At 42.2% G+C, this 19368-nt stretch overlaps 2 protein-coding genes across 3 annotated transcripts; both read left to right on the forward strand.

The window, feature by feature from the left end:
- The first annotated feature begins 3155 nt into the window (after positions 1-3155).
- rpain (RPA interacting protein) lies at positions 3156-5917 on the forward strand. Of its 2 annotated transcripts, none has more exons than XM_085272551.1 (7): positions 3156-3375; positions 3475-3666; positions 3909-3981; positions 4061-4172; positions 4438-4501; positions 5532-5669; positions 5782-5917. In XM_085272551.1, exons 1-7 carry the CDS (start codon positions 3304-3306, stop codon positions 5809-5811), a joined length of 681 nt encoding a protein of 226 aa, XP_085128677.1. In that variant the 5' UTR covers positions 3156-3303; the 3' UTR covers positions 5812-5917. The 2 variants fall into 2 exon arrangements, with proteins under 2 accessions (XP_085128677.1, XP_085128676.1); XM_085272550.1 differs by having other exon boundaries at positions 3168-3375; positions 5529-5669.
- A 1067-nt stretch (positions 5918-6984) lies between these two features.
- LOC146575421 (26S proteasome non-ATPase regulatory subunit 11A) lies at positions 6985-18907 on the forward strand. Its single transcript, XM_085270132.1, has 13 exons — positions 6985-7139; positions 7850-7951; positions 9915-10111; positions 10570-10627; positions 10835-11029; positions 11119-11263; positions 11380-11440; positions 13018-13080; positions 13214-13339; positions 13461-13496; positions 13616-13667; positions 15642-15785; positions 17641-18907. The coding sequence occupies exons 1-12, from the start codon at positions 7049-7051 to the stop codon at positions 15782-15784; spliced, it is 1269 nt and encodes a 422-aa protein (XP_085126258.1). The 5' UTR covers positions 6985-7048; the 3' UTR covers position 15785; positions 17641-18907.
- The last annotated feature ends 461 nt before the right edge of the window (positions 18908-19368 follow it).

Raw genomic sequence — 19368 nt, forward strand, 5'->3', positions numbered from 1 at the left:
CATCTTTCTTTGCCTTTAGACAACAATTCTGATGGCAAAAGAGCCAAACGGGACAGGCCAAAAATTAAAAAAATTTAAAAAAAAATTTTAAAAAAAAATGACAACCAGCACTGATCAGGAGGAAAATCACAAACCCTTTTGCAGCCACTTCCCTGACACTCTGCAGCAGACACCAAAACCCGATGCTTCCCGCAGTCTCTCTCCAGATGAAAGTCAGTGTAAAATCAGCCTGTACAGCTGTTTTCCAACAGCAGTAACACTTTTTCATCCATGATCCAGACTCCGTAAAAAGGCAGTGAGCTGGAAAATGGATTTATCTGAATGGCTCTCTTCCCAAATACAGCTCTACCCACGGGCAACAGAGGCCACTGAGTGCACACGAGGAGGGACTTTTGTAAAGCTTCTTAAAGAGGAAGCTTTATCTAAATCCTGCAAAGAATAAGATACACAGTAAAGCACAGCTGATGGGTGACTGTATGAATATATGACAAATAAATCAATATTCAGATTTATGGATCAGATGCTTAATGATTTTCAATATTCTTAAAGGTACAATGAAGCACAGTGGGGATACAGTATTGATCAGCAATCAGTGCGTTGCTGTTGAGCTTATGCTTTGTGGCATGATGCATTCAGGATGCCGAAACAAAGCAGTATTCAGGCTCACCTCTTGCACCATTGTGTCAACTCTCCCTGGTCCTTTGTCCTGTGTCTTGTGGTATAACCCTCAGCTTATTCCACTAAGGTTACAACTTACAATTGTCTTTAATTACAGTTTGTTCAGTGAACAAAACTTTTTTTAAATTACCAAACTGTTGCCAGATACATTTCTGCATCCTGGTTGGTTCCCAGTTGGCCCAGCGACATCTTTTTTTCCTTTCCTGTGGCCCCGTAGTTAACCTGGCAATGAGCAGAAGTAATTTTAGGATTTAAATGAGTGTAGGAGACTGAGGATGACACAAGACTGTGTGTCAACAGCTGAATAAATCAAATCACTTTTATTGTCACATCACATGTGCAGGTACACTGGTGCAGTACATGTGAGTGAAATTCTTGTGTGCGAGCTTCACAAGCAACAGAGTTGTGCAAAAATACAATAACATAAAACAAGCAAAATTTAAGAATGGCTAAATCTAAGACTAATAAATATATGTACAATATATAATAGTATATGCATTACTGTATAACAGATCAGGAAAGCTTTTAAAAATTTTAACATTTGATTGTTTTGCTTTGTTGAAGTAGAAATATTATATTTAACTTATTATTGTTATTATTATTTATTATTTCAGGTGTAATTTATTAATTTTGTTTGTGGTATAGTATCTTAAAGGGTCAAAGCACCCCTCCAATAAAACCTCTGAAATATCGTCAGTTTCTTACTACAGTAAAAACATGTCTTTATATTCGTTTTTTGGTGTTTTCTCTCATAACATCTATCCCATAAATGGTGGTTTGGACACAGTTTAGAAATCTTTAAAGCAAGGGTGTCAAACATAAGCCCTGGGTGCCATAATTGGCCCGGCAAAAGCTCCATTCTGGCCCTGCTGCATTGGAAAACATGAAGGAGGAAAAATTACATTTTTGGACTTTTAACTGTTTAAGTTTTACAGCTTTATTTATTTATTTATTTTTACTAATGTTACACCAAAGTAATCAGGAAATAGATTTTAAAAAATACACGAAAGAGGAAAGTTCCTGTTTTTTCACTTTTTCACAGTGACTTAAACCCCCCCCCCCCCCCCACCCCCTTTCAATTTTAGAGGCGAGTCACTGAGCTACACCTTCCAGAAGTTTTTCTAAAATTTGACACGTTTATTTCCGTACAGTTTCTTTATCGTGTAGAAACATTGAGATGCTCTGTAGAAATTATACTTCTTATTATTTTAATGTATCTCAGGGCTTAAATATGCAATTAAACCTCTTTATGCTGATAGAAGATTAAAGTGGGATTTGCGTGGTCCATGAAGTAAAATCAGTTTGACTTTCATAAATTTTAATACACTCGTGTCTAATCTATAGATATAATAGATATAGATATAATTTATTTCGAACATGCAAATATAATTGAAATAACAACAGAAAAAAACAAAAAACAAAACTTAAAAATCATCAAGTTTTCATGAATATATCTTTGTCTACAGAATGCGTATGCTCGAAAAGGAGTAGATGAAGTTTACACTTTTCTTGTTCCTACCCCCTTATTTCAAATTTCATTGCTTACAAATCCATATCCAGGATTCAACATTATTTGATCATATATGGTTAACTATGTACAAGTCTAACACATTGAACATACACAAATAAAAACCATTTTCAGCACGTAAACCAGAACAACAACAAACTACATTTTTACATAAACGAATCACCCTGTCTATAACACCCGCTTAATCTCTGAGCTTGTTTTATATCTATGTGACAAACACCTTAATGAACACTTAAGGTTGGGTTACTCAGGCCTTGATCTATATAAAACAAAAAAATGAGGACACAATGAGACAACTCAGTCACTGAGAGGAAGATTTCTTACATTCATGCAATTTATTATTTTTGAACAATCATGTGAATTTTTGTATTGATGTACTTGTCTTGATTTCATCTGTACAGGTGTTCCACACACTAACTCCTCTGACTGTAATGCTCTGATATTTTACATTTGTCCTTACTACTGGCCTGCTGAACACAAGGATTCCTCTCAGGTCATGAGTATTTGGTCTTATTTGGAACAAGTTCTGAATGTTGTGGGGAAAAGATTTATTTGCTGCTTTATACATTGTTTGCACTTTAAATTTGAGAATATTTGATTTGATAAAAAGTGGATTTGATGGTTCCCTTGAAGTAGCTTTATTTATTATCCTTATTGCTCTTTTTTGCAGAATGTATATTGGATAAGTGTGTGTCTTATACGTGTTTCCCCACACTTCCACACAGTATGTCATGTATAATAGAACAATAGAGAGTATATAATGATGTTTGATTTATGAGATCCTTGACCTTATAGAGACTTCGATATTTTGCCTCTGATATGAGTAATGTGGGGAATCCAATTATTCATTACCCATATTATTTCAATTCTTTAAAGCTGACAGGACTTTTATTTTATTTATTTTATTATTTATTTATCTATTGTTTTAGTATTTTTCAGTCAAAAACGACATAACCCATCATGCAATCCGGTCCAGTACACGTCAACTTCCGGGTGGCGGGGCGTAAAGCCGGAATGTTTTGATTTTGAAGTCTTCTCCAACTTTAGCCGGTTGTTTCAAAGAGCAATTGTAAACGGACATCCTCCACAGACGGTTGATGGACGCTCTGCACAGGCACCGCTCACTTTATAAAGGAACGACTCCGCCATGGAAAGAAACATATCGCAAGGTATTGCAAGGTGTCGGAGAGCTAGTTAGCTAGCGTGTTGCTAACTTTTTCAGGCTATGACTCTAACGCTGCAGTGCGATATTTTCTTGTGCTTTTAAGCGCTGTGTAGACAGGCTAAAAAACAGTCGGGCCAGGCTGCTGGAGAAATACCGGCAAATGGGGGAGAGCCAGCAGTGTAGCAGCTCCGGGGCCTCCATCATCGTCCAGGAGGTGATGGAGGAGGAGTGGAGCGCGCTGCAGTCCGAGGACCAGAGACTGCCCTCACTGTGGGGACCTGCGGGCATGGCAGAGGTCTGTCTCTCCCAGCATATCCTCATTTCTTATTAGGAATGTCTTCTGTGTTTGGATTTCGTTTGTCTCTCATTATTTGGTCATTTTTAGCTGTTAATTTAGATAAAAATCTTTATAATGTGAAAACTGCTTTGGCGTTCACACTGTGCTGCATGTAAAGGCTTGATTACAATCACTGAGAGCAGACGAGAGCTTAGTTGGTGTAATCTGAAGGAGAACTGGTCTGACACTTTTCTTTACAGATGTTGGGTGTAATGAGGGAGTACGATGAACTGGCGGTGCTTGAGGAAATCCAGCAGGAGCTCATGTCTGAAGGTAACACGGGTATTTTCAGTGGAGATCCAGCCTGTGTGATCCTGTTGATTCTGAGCCTCTGTGTTTCTCTGTGCTGCAGAGATGTCCATTATTGAAGAGTACGAGAAGAACCAGCTGTTTGAGCAGCAGTACATATCATCTGTCGTGGAAGGAATGGATGAGATGCGTATTATTTGCCCCATATGTCACACGTGAGTTTGGAAATCAATCGCTTTAAACACGTGACAGCAACAATCGGTTGTTTCTCATTTCGCGATTTCTAACTGGGATTTAAAGCGGTCGACTTGCCTTAAAATGTTTTCTGTCAGAGCGGTCGCACGCACACTTTCTTCTTTGTCACAAATAGAATCTGAAGGCCATTTCACACCGAGTGTGTCATGAAACACTGACATGAAATTCAGAATTTTTGGCATGCGATCCTGTCAGTCAACCTGAGCTTGCTTCTTAATCTTACAGGAACAACTTGAACCTCAACAGCTTCTTTATCTCCTGCCCCTGTGGAGTTTATATCAACACTAAGGTTTGTCTGCTGAACTCTAATCTATTAAAAAAAACAACTCATTATGAAGGCTTCACTAACTTTAGAAATCATAGCTGGTTGGCACTCTGTTATTGTCCATGATAGCCTTATTTCTGTCAGTTTGCATCGTAAATTCAGTCTTTGTTCTCCTCCTTAATAATTTGACACAGTTTCGTAGGCCTGTGTGTTCTTCCCCTGTCCCAGCAGCCGTCTGTCCCGAGTTTAGATTTAGGCTAAAATGCCCCAAAAGTGACAACCTGCTCCTCTCTGTGTGTACGGGCACACAGTGCTGTGTCAGCTCGATTGCCTTAGTGAGGACATTCCTTCACAGTGTATTCCCTAGCCTGTTCATCCTAACCACAACAATTATGGTTGCATGAAAAAGAACAGGCCATTATAAAAACTAAGCTTTTAAAATGATCTAAATACAACTACAGAACCTTGCAAAAGCACCTTTAGCTGCAATAACCTGAAGCCATCATTTCCTGTATTACCACCAGAATTTTGCTCTTAAGTTTCTACCACAACATTTCAGTATTTTTTCTTCTTCTGAGCCCTTCTGTTGTTGTTGCTGTTCTTGGATCATTGTCCTGTTGCATGATCTAGTTTCAGCCCAGCTGTAACTGTTGGACTAATGTCCTCACATTTGACTCTTCAGATGTGTGACTCTGTTACTGCAAGGCGCCCAAATCATGACCCCTCCTCCACTGTGCTTCACAGCTGTTATGGCCAAACATCTCCACTTGTAGTATTAAAAGGAATTTGTTCTTTTGGTTTTCCTTGTAGTTCCTTCATATGCAGCCTTCCAGACCTAAGCTGAGCTACTGTGTTCTTTTTAGAGACTTGGCAAACCTGCTGAGGACCAGATGTTTTATTTGAAAACTTTCTTATTAGAATGACTGTACGGACTGTCTTGATTTGAATAAAATAAAAATAGTGTACGTGGCTAAAATATGCTGAAAGCCTGTGAAGGTAAAGGAAGAGGAGAGAAAGTGGAAACATGATGAAATGTCTGCATTGTCCTTAGAAGCAGAGCATCACTCCTGATGTCCTGCAGCATCTTCTGGAGTCCAGGGTGTCGGAGCACATGGAAGACTGTCTCCACAACCCGGTGTTCTCTGTAGCTCCTAACATAGAAGGCTCTCCCAACCTCATGATAAGCTGCAAGGTATGGTGCCCGTTCATCCACACAGCTCGCACGTCAAGTGTCATTAACGTCTCAGAGTTTGAGGTGCTGTCGGTCTAAAACATCCAGATGTTCTCGTTTACTCTCACTTTAGGTTTGTGACTACCTATCCATCGTCCTGTGAACGCAGACGGCTGTCATGAGTGACTCCACTCGTGAGATTTGATTTTGAGTTTTTTGTGCTCTTTGTATATTTTATTAAATAAAGGCAATTTTGTATATTAAACGGATGATGACGTTTCTTTTCTTTACTTTTTTAGCTCGGTAGAGTCGAGCTCTGATTTTCTCACTTTATCTCAGTCATGATGAAAATAAAATCAAGAATAAAACAAAAAATATACACAATATATACAATTTAGACAGTTTAACATTATTACGCTTGTCTGAGTTTACACAGCATATCATAAATGGCAAAGCTGTCACTGCTAAACTTCACCAAAAACTAGGAGCAAAACAGAAACAGTGTTGGTTTTCTAAACAATAATCGTGCTTGAGTTTTACTTTTTTTTTTCTTTCATGCTTGTAGAACAAAATGACTGGTTTTAAATCAGAAGTTAGTCAAACTGGTCTCTGCATATACAGCTACCACTGGAAAAACCCAGAAACGATTCTAATGGTCAAATCACGTCTTTATTGATATACTCAGATGGCAAAACTCACCGTTAAGGGTAAAGTGGAAGCAGTTAAATGTTGTCTTTATGGGGAAAAAGTTAATATTTGCACCTTTACTGTATGTAAAGGATGTAGCTACATTCTGCTAACTCCCTGGTTTGGAAAGTCCCTTTGTAAAACCTGAGTGGTGTAGTTTTTTGTGTAAATGAGTGCACTGCACGGTACCATCATTTAGAACATATAAACCATGCTGTGTTCAGTATGAGTTAAAACTGAAAATTGAGCCCATCAGCAAAGTGTTTATTGAGGACACTACTGTAACACGTGATGTGTTTTTTGCACAAGAGAAAGGGGTTTAAAGCCCCGTCGCATTGGTTTGAAAACTGGAATATGTGTCCATCTTTAATATACAGTCTTTCCCTTGCTGCGTAAAAACCCATTCCTCAGCATTTTTATAAAAACTTGCCACAGAAATGGCCTCGTTGAGGCTCTGCAGCCCCAGTCATTAACGCTCTGCATTAATGACTGGAGGAAACATGTATGTTAAAAATTGTTAAAACATAATTAACAAATGAGACAGTTAATGCTGTGCATTGCTGTTAGAGCTTAATATGCCGTGAAACTTTTCCAAGCGCCGTTTCCCAGCGTAGTACTGGGCGCGACCTGTAGAGGGAGACATTGTTCCAACCCTGTGAACGACCTGACCGGAAAACCACCAGCCAAGTGGAGCGGAGGCAGGCAGAGGAAAGATGGCAGCCGCGGCAGTGGCTGAGTTTCAGAGAGCACAGTCTCTTCTTGGAACAGACCGGAATGCCTCTATTGATATCTTACATTCAATAGGTAAATATATTCCGCAAAACGTGGCGCTAGAGAGAAAGTTATTTCACGAGTAGACACAGAGCCTTTTACTTTGCTCCATCAGTCCTGGAGCAGCTCAGTTAGCCAGGCTTGCTCTTTGCTCGCTAGGTAGCGGCTAAGCTAACGCGAGCTAGCTAGCTCAGTGCTGCCCGTGTCTTTTTGCCGACTGCTTTGCACAGTGAGTCAGCAGCAGCGGGCTAGCCGGCTAGCAATATACCGGCTAGCTTATTAGACAAGCTAATGTTAGCTACCCCGCTCATTCATTTGACAGTGACTTGGGTGACAGCTGGCTAGTTAATGGTAGCTAGCAGCCAGCGTTGTTAGCAGCTATCCCTTGTCTAGTCAGATGACAGGCCGACAAAGAAACTTAAGTGAAAATGAGTTTGTTGCCTAATATCACCGTCTTAATCATAACGCATGTCAGTGCGGGGTTGTGATTCTTTCTGTCGTTTGTAAAGGCTTAGCGGTTTAGTCGCCAATGCCGTTTATTGTTTCACTGTGACAGCTCCGGTATTTCGCAGCGTCTGGAGCCTCTTGGCTGCTCGCCACCCACCTCATTCCGCTCATGATAGCTATATCTTGTAGCGTTAAGAGACGGAGTGGTAATGGGACATCTGCATTTTCACTGTTTGTATATCGCGGTGATTCACGTTAACACGGATCAGATGACATCATCATTATGTGTGTTGTAGTGAAGCGGGACGTCCAGGACAGCGATGAGGAGGCGGTGCGTGTCAAAGAACAGAGCATCCTGGAGCTGGGGGGGCTGCTGGCGAAGACGGGACAGGCCGCAGGTAAACACAACGCAGTGTCCTGATTTTTAACACACTGTTTATGATTTGTTTACATACGTTGTGAATGTTGAGCAGCTAGACCAATAGGAAACCAACTTTAACCAACTCTTGTTTGGGCGTCTTGATGAAACCTTTGAGCAAACTCCTGAAAAACCTGATCAAGTACGATTGTTGTGTGTCCTAGGAGTTTGTTCTGGTCTAGGGGTTTGGTTGAATCATCAGGTTTTTACACACTAAGAAAGGTTCATAAGTGAGTGAATGAAGTGAACCAGAAGTTAGGAAAGGTGTTTCATTGCTTCCTTCATTACCCCCTTTAGTTATGGATTCACTGGACCACTGAAAGGCAAAGAGACTGGATGAAAAATTATATTTTTGCCCTCTCAGTGTGAGCAGGACTGGAATGACCAACATGTTTACAGGCTTCCCGGCTGACATGGGCAGATGCCAGATCTCTGGACATAATGGTGTCACACAGGTCACAGCTAGGTTTGATAAAACTCGCTGTTCAGGGAAGCAAATAGGCAACACTACTGAAGCTTGATTTAGGCTTCTGCGGGAAACAATTGGGTTCGAATTTTAATGTAAGCTGTGATGTAGATCTGATGCAGAAGTATAATATATAAGTGACGAACACTATCATGTCAATGAGTTCTGTCACTTCCTAGTATACTGACAGGCCTGTGTCTTGAACACCCACAGCTGAATTCTGAACCTTCGTGAAATCAGCTTGCTATGAAATTGTTTGGTATTGTATTAAATATGATGGTGGTGGGCTCTGTAGTGTAAATGTTTACATTCATCTAACACATGACAGGTCCTGGGTTCGAGACCAGGAGGAGTTATAAATACCTGCGAGGGTTGTGTCAGGAAGTGGGAAGAAAATCACGTCAAGGATGTAGATCCACCTGCTGTGGACGCAGCAACTGAAAGAAACTTCATTTGAAACGATAAAAGTGAAATTTTTGCCATGTTTTAGGGTGATCATTAATTAACTGACTGCTGAGATAATGAAAGCCTTTATAAGAAAAAAGTTCATGTGGCTAATGGTAGCAGAAAAGAGATTACGTGAGCAGCATTTCTTAATACAGCTGTTTGATTTGACTGCTAATGAAGTGGTATGTTTGAGTTTCCTTGTTTGTGTAACCAGAATAAAACACCGACTATGATAATATAGGCATTGAAACTGTGCTTTTTGTAGTTCGACATTGGGACAAAGTAGTTTGAACACTTCAGACCCACAACATCAAAATTCACTGTCCCCTGTGAGGCTTTCTTTGTCTAAAGCCTTTAAGGAGAACCTAAAATCTCCTTCACATCTGTCATTAACTCCATGACGTTTTCACAATGAGGTCAACATAAGGTGACTGATTTTTGCCATGAAATCTGCCATGACTGATCCAGGGAAGAACATATGGAAGAGGCAAATGAAAGGAAACGTGCCAGGAGCTAGTAGAGAGGTGGGCTGCAGAGGCTTTGCAGGGTGCTCACTCTGCAAAGTCCTAAACCAACTGGGCCTAACAGGAGTGGCTAGGAAGAGCGCCTTCTGGTCTGTAGGTGAAGCCACAGAGAAGGCCACAAGGTGGCTGTGGATAAAGAGGACTGATCCATGGGTGGCTGCTGCTGGGATGCAGGCTGGGGTCTGATCAACCTTTGCTGGGTCGCCTGGGTGTAGGTGTCCGATGTTGAATGACCTGAAAGACCTGAATGCTGACAACTGCTGAGGACTTTAAAGGATCGAGTTTGTATTTTTTAAGTTGTCGGTTGAGTCCAAAGACAGAAAACATTGAGGTTTGTGACTTACAGATGAATCATAAGACATGTGGCTTTATTGAAATCTAAAAGTAACAGACTTAGCTTTTTCCTCCATTACTGAGAAAACAGTTTGAAGTTGCCTTTTTCTGAAATTGCAGTTTGTTTTTATTTGCCCAGATAAATAATTTTTTTCTATTTATCCTCTTCTCAGAGCTCGGGGGGCTGCTAAAATATGTCCGGCCCTTCCTCAACTCCATCTCCAAGGCCAAGGCAGCCCGGCTGGTCCGCTCCCTGCTGGACCTGTTCCTGGACATGGAGGCTGCCACGGGTCAGGAGGTAGAGCTCTGCCTTGAATGCATAGAGTGGGCCAAGGCTGAGAAGAGGACCTTCCTCAGACAGGCGCTAGAGGTGAGATGTGCTGCCGTTATGCCTCAACTGCACTGATCACTTTGTTCAGTGGCCGGGTCTTTACCTTTCACGTTTATTTGGGCGAGCAGTAACGCTCTGTGAACAGGCGGATGTGTTTAGTTCCCTTTTTTATTATAGTCTAGTCTTTTCTTGTGGGAAAGAAAAAGTGAGAAGGAAAAACTCCCTTTTAACAGGAAGAAGACCAGGATCAGGATTGGAAGACACCCAGAGAGTAATAATAATAACTTAATTTGTACAGCACTTTATTTTTTTACCCATGGGAACCTAATAATAACTTATAGCAGAGCTACAAACTAAATCTCAATAATCTGGATTGTGAGCAGCAAAGGAACCCAGCTCATCACCCTTTACATATCCCAGGATGTTCTTATCAGCAGAAATTAACAGTTTTTCAGGTTTACATTCAGGGGGAGAAATAACCTCTCCTCTCTCCTCAGGCTCGACTCATCTCACTGTACTTCGACACAAAGTGCTACCAGGAGGCTCTGCAGCTTGGTGGGTGAAAATCTCCTCACATTTCAGTTTTTAATTTGCCTGACAAGACAAACCTTGTGTGTACAACTTGCAGAAAACATATTAGTGTTCTATAAAACTATTTTTTAAAACAGCTTTAGTCCTTATTTAAGGACTCCAGGTTTTCCGCCTGTCTGAAGAAGAATCTCACGCTGAGATCTGACTCTACTGCATGTCTTCTTTCTCCAGGCTCCCAGTTGCTGCAGGAGCTCAAGAAGATGGATGATAAGGCCCTGCTAGTGGAGGTTCAGCTGCTGGAGAGTAAGACATACCACGCCCTCAGTAACCTGCCCAAGGCCCGCGCAGCCCTCACGTCTGCTAGGACAACCGCCAACGCCATCTACTGCCCGCCCAAACTACAAGCAGCTTTAGACATGCAGTCAGGTACCCTTCGTAAAAGCAAGAAACAAATCAAAATGCGCGTCTGTGCAGCGTTGCCAGCTTGACATTTGTATGTGCTCACGTGTTTCCAGGGATCATTCATGCAGCGGAGGAGAAAGACTGGAAGACGGCTTACTCCTACTTCTACGAGGCCTTCGAGGGCTACGACTCCATCGACAGCCCCCGAGCCATCACAGCCCTCAAATACATGCTGCTCTGCAAAATCATGCTCAATGCGTAAGTGCTCTACATCACTGGGGCCTTTAGAGGTTAATACAGCTACTGGAAATACAAAACTCTGTTTCCAAAGGGGTCGCCATGCTGTGTCTGACATATCTGCTTCTCTGCCTCAGGCCAGAAGATGTCCAGGCCCTCATTAGCGGCAAGCTAGCTCTGCGGTATGCCGGCAGACAGGTATCACTCTTTGTTTCAACTTTTTATTTTACTTAAAATACAATAGACTTTGCCTGGAACTGTTATTTCTATCCTAGCCAGACTTCAAAAAGGATGTGGAGCTTTGGATTGCTCTGTGCATGGTCCTGTAATCCAGATAAAGATGGACTAAGGTCGTGTCCAAATTCATGGGCTGCATCCTCCTGAGGACCCGGCCTTCGCGGTCTACATGGGCCGGGTCCTCAGAAGGTTGGGTAGGCCGGAAGTAAACGGCCGTGAAATTGGACGGTCTAGCCTTCTGATTAGCGTCCCCGCTGTCTTGGTGGAGTTTAATAAACTCCGCCGCCTGCTCCTTGCTGTCTAAAATATAACGGTACACTGGAGTAAATTCTCGACTGTCTCATACTTCTGTTTAATCAGTTTTCTGTTTGACGTTTAGTCAGCTGTGTAAAAACCAAGGAGGAACCCACCTGGGGGATTAATAAAGTTTTATTTAATCTAATCTAATAACTTTAATCTCAGCCAAACCGATTTACTCACGAACAAACAAAACACTGAAAAAAGCCCAACAATAAAATTTTTAGGTTGTCTAAGTGACTTATATATTACATTTAACCCGAGCAGCGATAGTCCGCGATGATCTGAAAATGATGTGCCGGGAGTTGTGCCGTTCTCGGCCGCATCAGTAACCCTCGAGCTCCCGGCTAGCTGTCGAGCTGGTGGGTAGCAGACGCCTCCGAAAACGTCGAAGCACTTTTGCAAAGATGCGATATCTTGATAAACCGAGCAGATATTTGATGTTTACACAACTACTTTCTCGCCTGAAAATATGTTAAAAGTTTATTTTGTGACCCAGAAAGATTAGTATGAGTAATTTTAAAACTTAGTAGCGGCCGCCATTGTTGGAAACTGGAGTTTGGCTGGGCCGCGCTATGAATTCTGGGATATGGTAGGCCACGAAGGACACACCCGACCCATCCTTCAAATTCGGGGAAAAGGAGGACGCATTTGTCGGCTGCATTCGGAGGAGTCTACGAATTTGGACAGCCTTCGGCGCGTCGCTGTGACGTAATCGGTCTACAAATGCGGCCTCAGGAGGCCTCATGAATTTGGACACGACCTTAGTGATGGGCTAGCATTGCTTAAGTCTGCTTTTGAATGACTTTCTTTTGGAGCCAGAAGTGACCCAGTTAACCGTGTTTGTGGTTGTAGCACAAACACATGTAAATAAGCCTGGTATTTGTAGCATCCACATGTTGCTGCTTAATCTCACCCCAGCTGAACACCTGTTGGAGGTTTTGGACCGATGCGTTTGCACAACAGCAAATGAGGGAATGTGTTTTGGAAGCATGACGTTCCATCCCTCCAGTAGAGTTGCAGAGACGTGATCTTCACTTTGCACCATGAGCTGCATAATATGCTGTGTGAGAATGGGCGGCCGTGGCAACAGTAACCATTTTACCCCAAATGGACGGCTTTCTGCAGGATTTACTGTATATTTGTGAACACTTGGTTGTTTTGTGTCCAGTATCTGTCAGTAAAAGCTGTTCGGTCATGTTGACTCTACTGTTATCCATCCCTCTCTTTCTCTCCCACAGACAGACTCGCTGAAATGTGTGGCACAAGCCAGCAAGAACCGGTCGCTGGCAGACTTTGAAAAGGTGAGTGTATGTAGAGTTTGATGACTTTTTCCTTGACATTGTGGTTAGTAGACTGGTTTGTGTGGGTTACATTTTCAGTTGTAATAATATTTGAACCCCCTCCTGTCATTTGCCCTCTACTTCCCCTCCCCAGGCACTAACAGAGTACAAAGCAGAGCTGCGGGATGATCCCATCATCAGCACCCACCTGACCAAGCTGTATGATAACCTGCTGGAGCAGAACCTCATCAGGGTCATCGAGCCATTCTCCAGGGTCCAGGTAATCCTCTCCAGTCACTTCTGACAGATATGAACATGGCTCATATAGAATAACAGCTACCTGTGTAGTGCGCTGATTACTGCTTGGTGTTTATAAGCACTCGTATTCTCTTCTCTGACAGATAGCACACATTTCCTCCCTCATCAAACTCTCTAAGGTAAGGTTTTGCTCTTGCTGGTTAGTATTTCATTTTCATTATGCACCAGTTGCCTGCTTTAAGTATTTCCAAAAGGTTTATATTGTGATCGCTGCACTCATGCTGTGTCTGTCTTGCAGGGAGACGTGGAGAGGAAATTATCACAAATGATCTTGGATTCGAAGTTTCATGGTACGTGTGAGCGTTTTTTGTCAATGAATACTTGGGTTGTGTACATGATATGGGTGGTGTAATGTCTTAGGAATGAAAGGATGCCACATGGTTTGATGGAAATAAAAACGATCAACCTACACAGGGCTGAATTCAAAGACACAAGTAATAAATGATGGAGTGGGCTTGTCCATTTTGCCAAAATGCCACAATAGTAGCTCAGAATGGTACTGTAGATGATGGATGGTGTCCAGCAGAATCTCCTCCCAGATCTGGACCAGGGCATCACTGAGCTCCTGGACAGTCTGAGATGTAACCAGAACATAATGTCCCAGAGGTGTTCTGTTGGATTTAAGTCAGGCCAGGATGGAGGCCAGTCAGTGGTATCAATTCCTTTATCTGTCAGGAACTTCCTGCATCCTCTCACCATATAAGGCTGGGCATTTTCGTGCACCAACAATAACCAAGGACCAGCATGGGAGTAGGGTCTTACACTGGGTCCAAGGATTCTATCCTATTGCCTAACAGCAGTCGGGGTGTCTGTAGAACTATGTGTGTCCCTCCATGGATATGCCTCCCCAGACCATCACTGACCCACCAAACTGGTCATGCTGAACGATGTTACAGACGGGATACGTCTCCATGGCTACTCCAGACCCTTTAACGCCTGTCACAGGTGTTCAGGGTAAACCTGCTCTCACCTGTACAGATTGCTATTGTCAGACCTTCCAATTCTGCTGTTCTACAGCAAATGCAAGTCGGAGTCCAGGGTGTCGGGCAGTGAGCACAGGGAAAACTAGAGGATATCGGGCCCTCAGGTCACCCTGACAAAGTCTGTTTCTGATTGTTTGGTCACACAAATTCACACCTGTGGCTGCTGGAGTTCACTTTGAAGCTCTGGCAGTGCTCATCCTGTTCCTGCTTGCACAAAGGAGCAGGTATTGATCCTGCTGATGTGTTGAGGATCTTCTACGTCCCTGTCCAGCTCTCCCAGAGTAACTGTCTGTGTCCTGCAGCCTCCACAGTCTCATGTTCTTGAGACTGTCCTGGGAGACACAGCAAACCTTCTGACAATGAGGTGGCTGTAGCTCAGGCGGTAGAGCAGGTCATCTACTGATCGGAAGGTTGGTGGTTCGATTCCTGGCTTCCCCTAGTCTGCATGCCAAATATCCTTGGGCAAGGTAGTAACCCCAAATTTCTCTCCGACGCATCCATCGGAGGGTGAATGCTACTTAGAACAATGTGCTTGTGTGAATGGGTGAATGCACAAGTTGTGTAAAGCGCTTTGAGTGCTCAGAAGAGAAGAAAAGCGCTATATAAGAACCAGTCCATTTACCATTTACCATCCTGGAGTAGTTGGACTACCCGTGCAGGGTTCAGGTATCGCCTCATGCTACCAGTGGTGACGGTCACCTTAGCCAAATGCAAAACTAGTGAAAGATGAGAAAGGATAAAATGTCTTCCAGCTGTAAAACCAGTCCTGTTTTGAACGTTGTCTCATTGTTGCTGTTAATCAGCTGAAACTCTGCTACTTCACATCAATGTCCCACAAGTTTAACTGACTTGATGCTACAAGTGTTCTTTGATTCTTGAGCGAGGTATATAAAGTGGATATCTGATACACTAAGTTTTCTTTGCTTAAGCAAAGTCCTTGGGACAATATTTTAAGCTACAGGTAGAGTAGCTCAATAACTGTTGACCTTTGCATATGTTTGCATATATATAACAACTAAAGCAGTTTTACGAAAGTTTAACAAGAAGCCCGCAAATATTCCGATCAGCTGACGGCTGTCTATTTATGTTCAAACATTAATTGTCCCTGATCAAAGGTCTTTTTTAAAAATAGAATTTAATTGTGCAGTATGGTTTATAACGTTCACTCACAGTCCCAGTCCTGATGCAGGTCTTCTATACATCACTGTGTACGAGTGTTTTCCTCTTTAAATAATGATGTTTTGTGGCTCTTTCCTGCTTTCACTCCTTCCTACTCCACAGGTATTTTGGACCAAGGTGAAGGCGTCCTGATTGTGTTTGATGAGCCGGTGGTGGATAAGACGTACGAGGCGGCACTAGAGACCATTCAGAACATGAGCAAAGTGGTGGACTCTCTCTACAACAAAGCCAAGAAGCTTACATAAGGTGAGTCTGATTGAGATCATTCACATGCACTGTAGAAAGATGCTTTTACTTCATTCCAGCAGTCTTGAGCAGTGATGAAGTAACTACACAATAAAGTGATTTACTCTCCAAAGTATGAATTTTATTTTAATTTCTAAATATTTGGAATCCATGAATCAGTAAAATGTGTGTCTGGCTCTGCAGATTTAAAGGAGGCCAAGACCAATCCTGTAAAAATGAAACCTCGGAGCTTATTTGTGGTGACTCTGACCTGTTTACTGTAAGGTATAGAAAACCTCCGTCAGCCTGTTTGTTACTGAATTAAAGATCAGAACCAGGGGTTCAGTTAGATGCCGCTGCCGTCTCTTTCTGTCACATAACTCGTATTCACCTGCCAACTGTGAGTCTGGGTGTGGTGTTTGCCTTCAGCATGATCATTATTGACTCACAGCGAGTTGAAGGTCCTGTAGTTAGCGGTTTAGTGTGAGTGTTTACTGCTTCACCTCCATCTCATCGCTGTAAACTGAGCCTCTTTGGAGTTTTGGACTGATGGACGACGAGATGAGATTTAAAGGTTTTAAAATGTGTTTTGACAGGTAAGATTGGGAATCGTTTGAGTGAATAGTTCTCCAGGATTTAATGATTTCATCAATTATTCTGGTAGCTGATGAAAATTGATTGAATAATTAATTAATGTTTTGCGGGTTTTTCAGTCAATACAGACTGATATGCGACGCAGCAGGAGAAAACACGGCTAAAGTCAAATATTTTTTGATGATTTCCTTTTTTTATGTTTCCTAAAATGAACAAAAAACCAGGTTTCATTTATGCATTTCAGTAATAATACAAACAGGTAAATACACACTTATAGAACGATTGTAAATTTTTAAACTTGTCATTAAAAACTGCTGAAAAAGCAAAAGTCACCAGTGTCACTAACTGCAGATTTATGCTTCAGCAGAAAATCTCTACCTCAAGCACCTTGAGACTACTGTTGTTGTGATTTGGTGCTATATAAATAAAGTTTTGCCTCATTGTGAAAACACACAGCGATGCAGACTACAATTATTGTTGTGTTGATTCCTCGTGTGTATTACCGGCTACTTTTTCACTGCAGTTTTTTAATTTATCACAGAGAGAATAAAAATCACTGTCTCAGTATGAAGAATAATGATCCTTGCACTCATAAAGAATAACAAATGTCAGCAAATTCCTGGAGGGAGATATATGAAGAAGGTACACGGTGGTGTGGCTGCGCTGAGCCAGGGTTTCCTCCTCATGGCGTACAGGTTTGCTGAACAAGGACCTGGGTTACAAACGTGCTTTGTTTATTTGCAGTTTATTCATCAGAAGCTGTTCAAATGATATTTTTCAGACATATTTTTGAGAGATTTTTTGCACACAATGAAGTTAAGATTACAAAATATTTGAAGGTCTGCTTGTTCTTGATTGTGTTTTTTTGTGTGTGTTTGTGCAGCCAGGATTCTGGTTCTGTATCTTTAGCTGAGTTTTTGTGTACTGGGTCACGTGTGTGACAGGTTGAGCACAACTCCTGCTGTAACAGGTCCAGAGGTTTTATAAATGACTTTATCATTGGCACAATAGTATGTAGGTGACAGGTTAAAAAGTGTGTGTCCGTCCTCAATCCTTGTAGGTAGCTGTCTGATCCCTCCATCACCCGACGTGCCCAATCCAATGTTCAGCACGTAGCACAGAAAAAAGAAGAGCGGTTTCTGTCTGCTCTGTAAATCAGAAGCAGCTAGCCTGGTCCCGAGTGTGGTGTGTCCTGCTGCCTGTAAGGCAAACATAAACTAACCTCATCCTGGTGTCTGTTGATCATTTTTTCTGTCTTGTTTGTCTTTATGGTTCTTCTCAGAGTGACACCATCTGTCCTCCTGTCTGGAGTGACGTGGGCCAGTCTGACCTTTGTCGATTGCTTCACTTCAACCCGGGAGGGACGAGGGGAGAAGGATGAGGAGATCACAAAACACTCAACAACCCAGCAAGCAAAACAACCAGCTGCCCCACTGAAGATGACCCAACAGAACAGCAAACTGACAGGGTGGACTGCCCGCTCCTCCTGGCCCTCCCTCAGCCCTCTGCTCTCCCGCCCCTCCTGTCACTGTCTCTTCCTTCCAATCTAATTGGGGTTGATCAGACACAAAGTGCTCCTCCCTATGGACAAATCCAGGCACTGCGCCTTTCTTCTTTTCTCCCACCACTGATTTTTACTGTATGTAAAATTGGATGAGCCTCTTTTCCTTTTCCCTTTTGTTTAGTTTTTATTTTGGTTCCTGTTTCTCTCTGCGCTGGCCATCAGGGAATCTTGTAAAATACCAGTAAAGAATACATATACAGCACTTATACATAAATGTATTATAAACAGACACACACGCACACACACACACACAAATGTTTGATCTGTTCTCAGAGTGTAAAAAAGGGTGAAGGTGGGTTGGTTGGTAGGTAGATCTGAATTCTACCTGCTCTGTTTAATTTTCCAGCCAACCCTGAAACCGAACATTTGAATTTTATCTGTTGTTGTGAAAAATGGACCCCGTGTTGTCCACAGGACATCAAACAGCCCTTCTTTCCTTACCACAACTTTTGCCACCCTCTCCCTTTAACGTTTTCACCCTAAGTGTGCTCATTCGCTCACTCACAAGGCATTCTGGGATTTGTGGACCATACAGGGAATTGCTCTTCTGTCCACTTGGGACCATGCCACAGGAAAAGGGGAGAACAGTCATCACACCATGCTGGGGTCTCCAATACCCCCTCCTCTCTCCTCCCCTCTGCACTCCCACCTCCTGTTTGTATATAACATTGCCAAGCGCCTCTGTTCATCCCAGGCCTGATGATGTATTCACACTGTTCCCCTTTTTTTATAATCCATAAGAACAGAGTATACCTTGCCACTGAGAGCTCGGTCAGTCACATGAAGAGCTTTTGAGGCTTAAGATATGACTTGATGGTGAACTCTGTGTTCTGAGATATGATGAGTCGGTTGTGCAGAAAAGGGCAGGCTTTGCTGAAGAAAATAAAGCTGTACATTTCTGGGAACTTAATTTTGCAAGGACTCAAAGGTTTACCATATATGACATAGAGAAAGAAAAATGCTAATAAAAAAGTCAAACCTGCAAGCGGTGTGCTTTTACAACACTGGGAATAATCACCCATTCACTCTTTATTGTTCCAGCAACTTTGGTAGTATGTTGAAAATGACATTTAACTTGTTTACTTGCCTGTAGTAAACTAACTGTCAACCAATGATATTGATAAGAACACAGTTGTTCAGTTAATTATAAGGGGAGTCTGCTGAGCATCTTCTGGGTGAGCCATGTAAAAGCTAGCATGTGAAGAAGGCTATACAATCAAAGGCAGTGGTTACAAAATCTGCTTTTACTAATTCCAATAAAGAAATGTATAATTAGCTAAAGGTAGCTGATACATTAATAGCAATGAATATGGAAATGACTACAGTAGCTACAATTCAGGTTGAATGTGTTTATGAGCAGTTAGAGAAAACTCGGTGCAAGCTCAAGTATATTTCTGTTACTAAGGAAAACCAGTAAATGGTTAAGATGTTTTCTTTAAAGCAAAG

This window comes from Mchenga conophoros, linkage group LG4 (assembly GCF_057382185.1).
Source record: "Mchenga conophoros isolate Kocher_MC1m ecotype Shallow Benthic linkage group LG4, M_conophoros_male_GT1.1, whole genome shotgun sequence".
In the NCBI taxonomy this organism is placed as follows: Eukaryota; Metazoa; Chordata; class Actinopteri; order Cichliformes; family Cichlidae; genus Mchenga; species Mchenga conophoros.

Coding starts and splice junctions, on each gene's coding strand:
- LOC146575421 (XM_085270132.1), top strand. CDS start 7,049: ATGGCAGCCGCGGCAGTGGCTGAGTTTCAGAGAGCACAGTCTCTTCTT. Junction 7,952..9,914: donor GAAGACGGGACAGGCCGCAG/GTAAACACAACG, acceptor TCCTCTTCTCAG/AGCTCGGGGGGCTGCTAAAA. Junction 13,668..15,641: donor CTTGGATTCGAAGTTTCATG/GTACGTGTGAGC, acceptor CCTACTCCACAG/GTATTTTGGACCAAGGTGAA.
- rpain (XM_085272550.1), top strand. CDS start 3,304: ATGGACGCTCTGCACAGGCACCGCTCACTTTATAAAGGAACGACTCCG. Junction 3,376..3,474: donor GGAAAGAAACATATCGCAAG/GTATTGCAAGGT, acceptor TGTGCTTTTAAG/CGCTGTGTAGACAGGCTAAA. Junction 5,670..5,781: donor ACCTCATGATAAGCTGCAAG/GTATGGTGCCCG, acceptor CTCTCACTTTAG/GTTTGTGACTACCTATCCAT.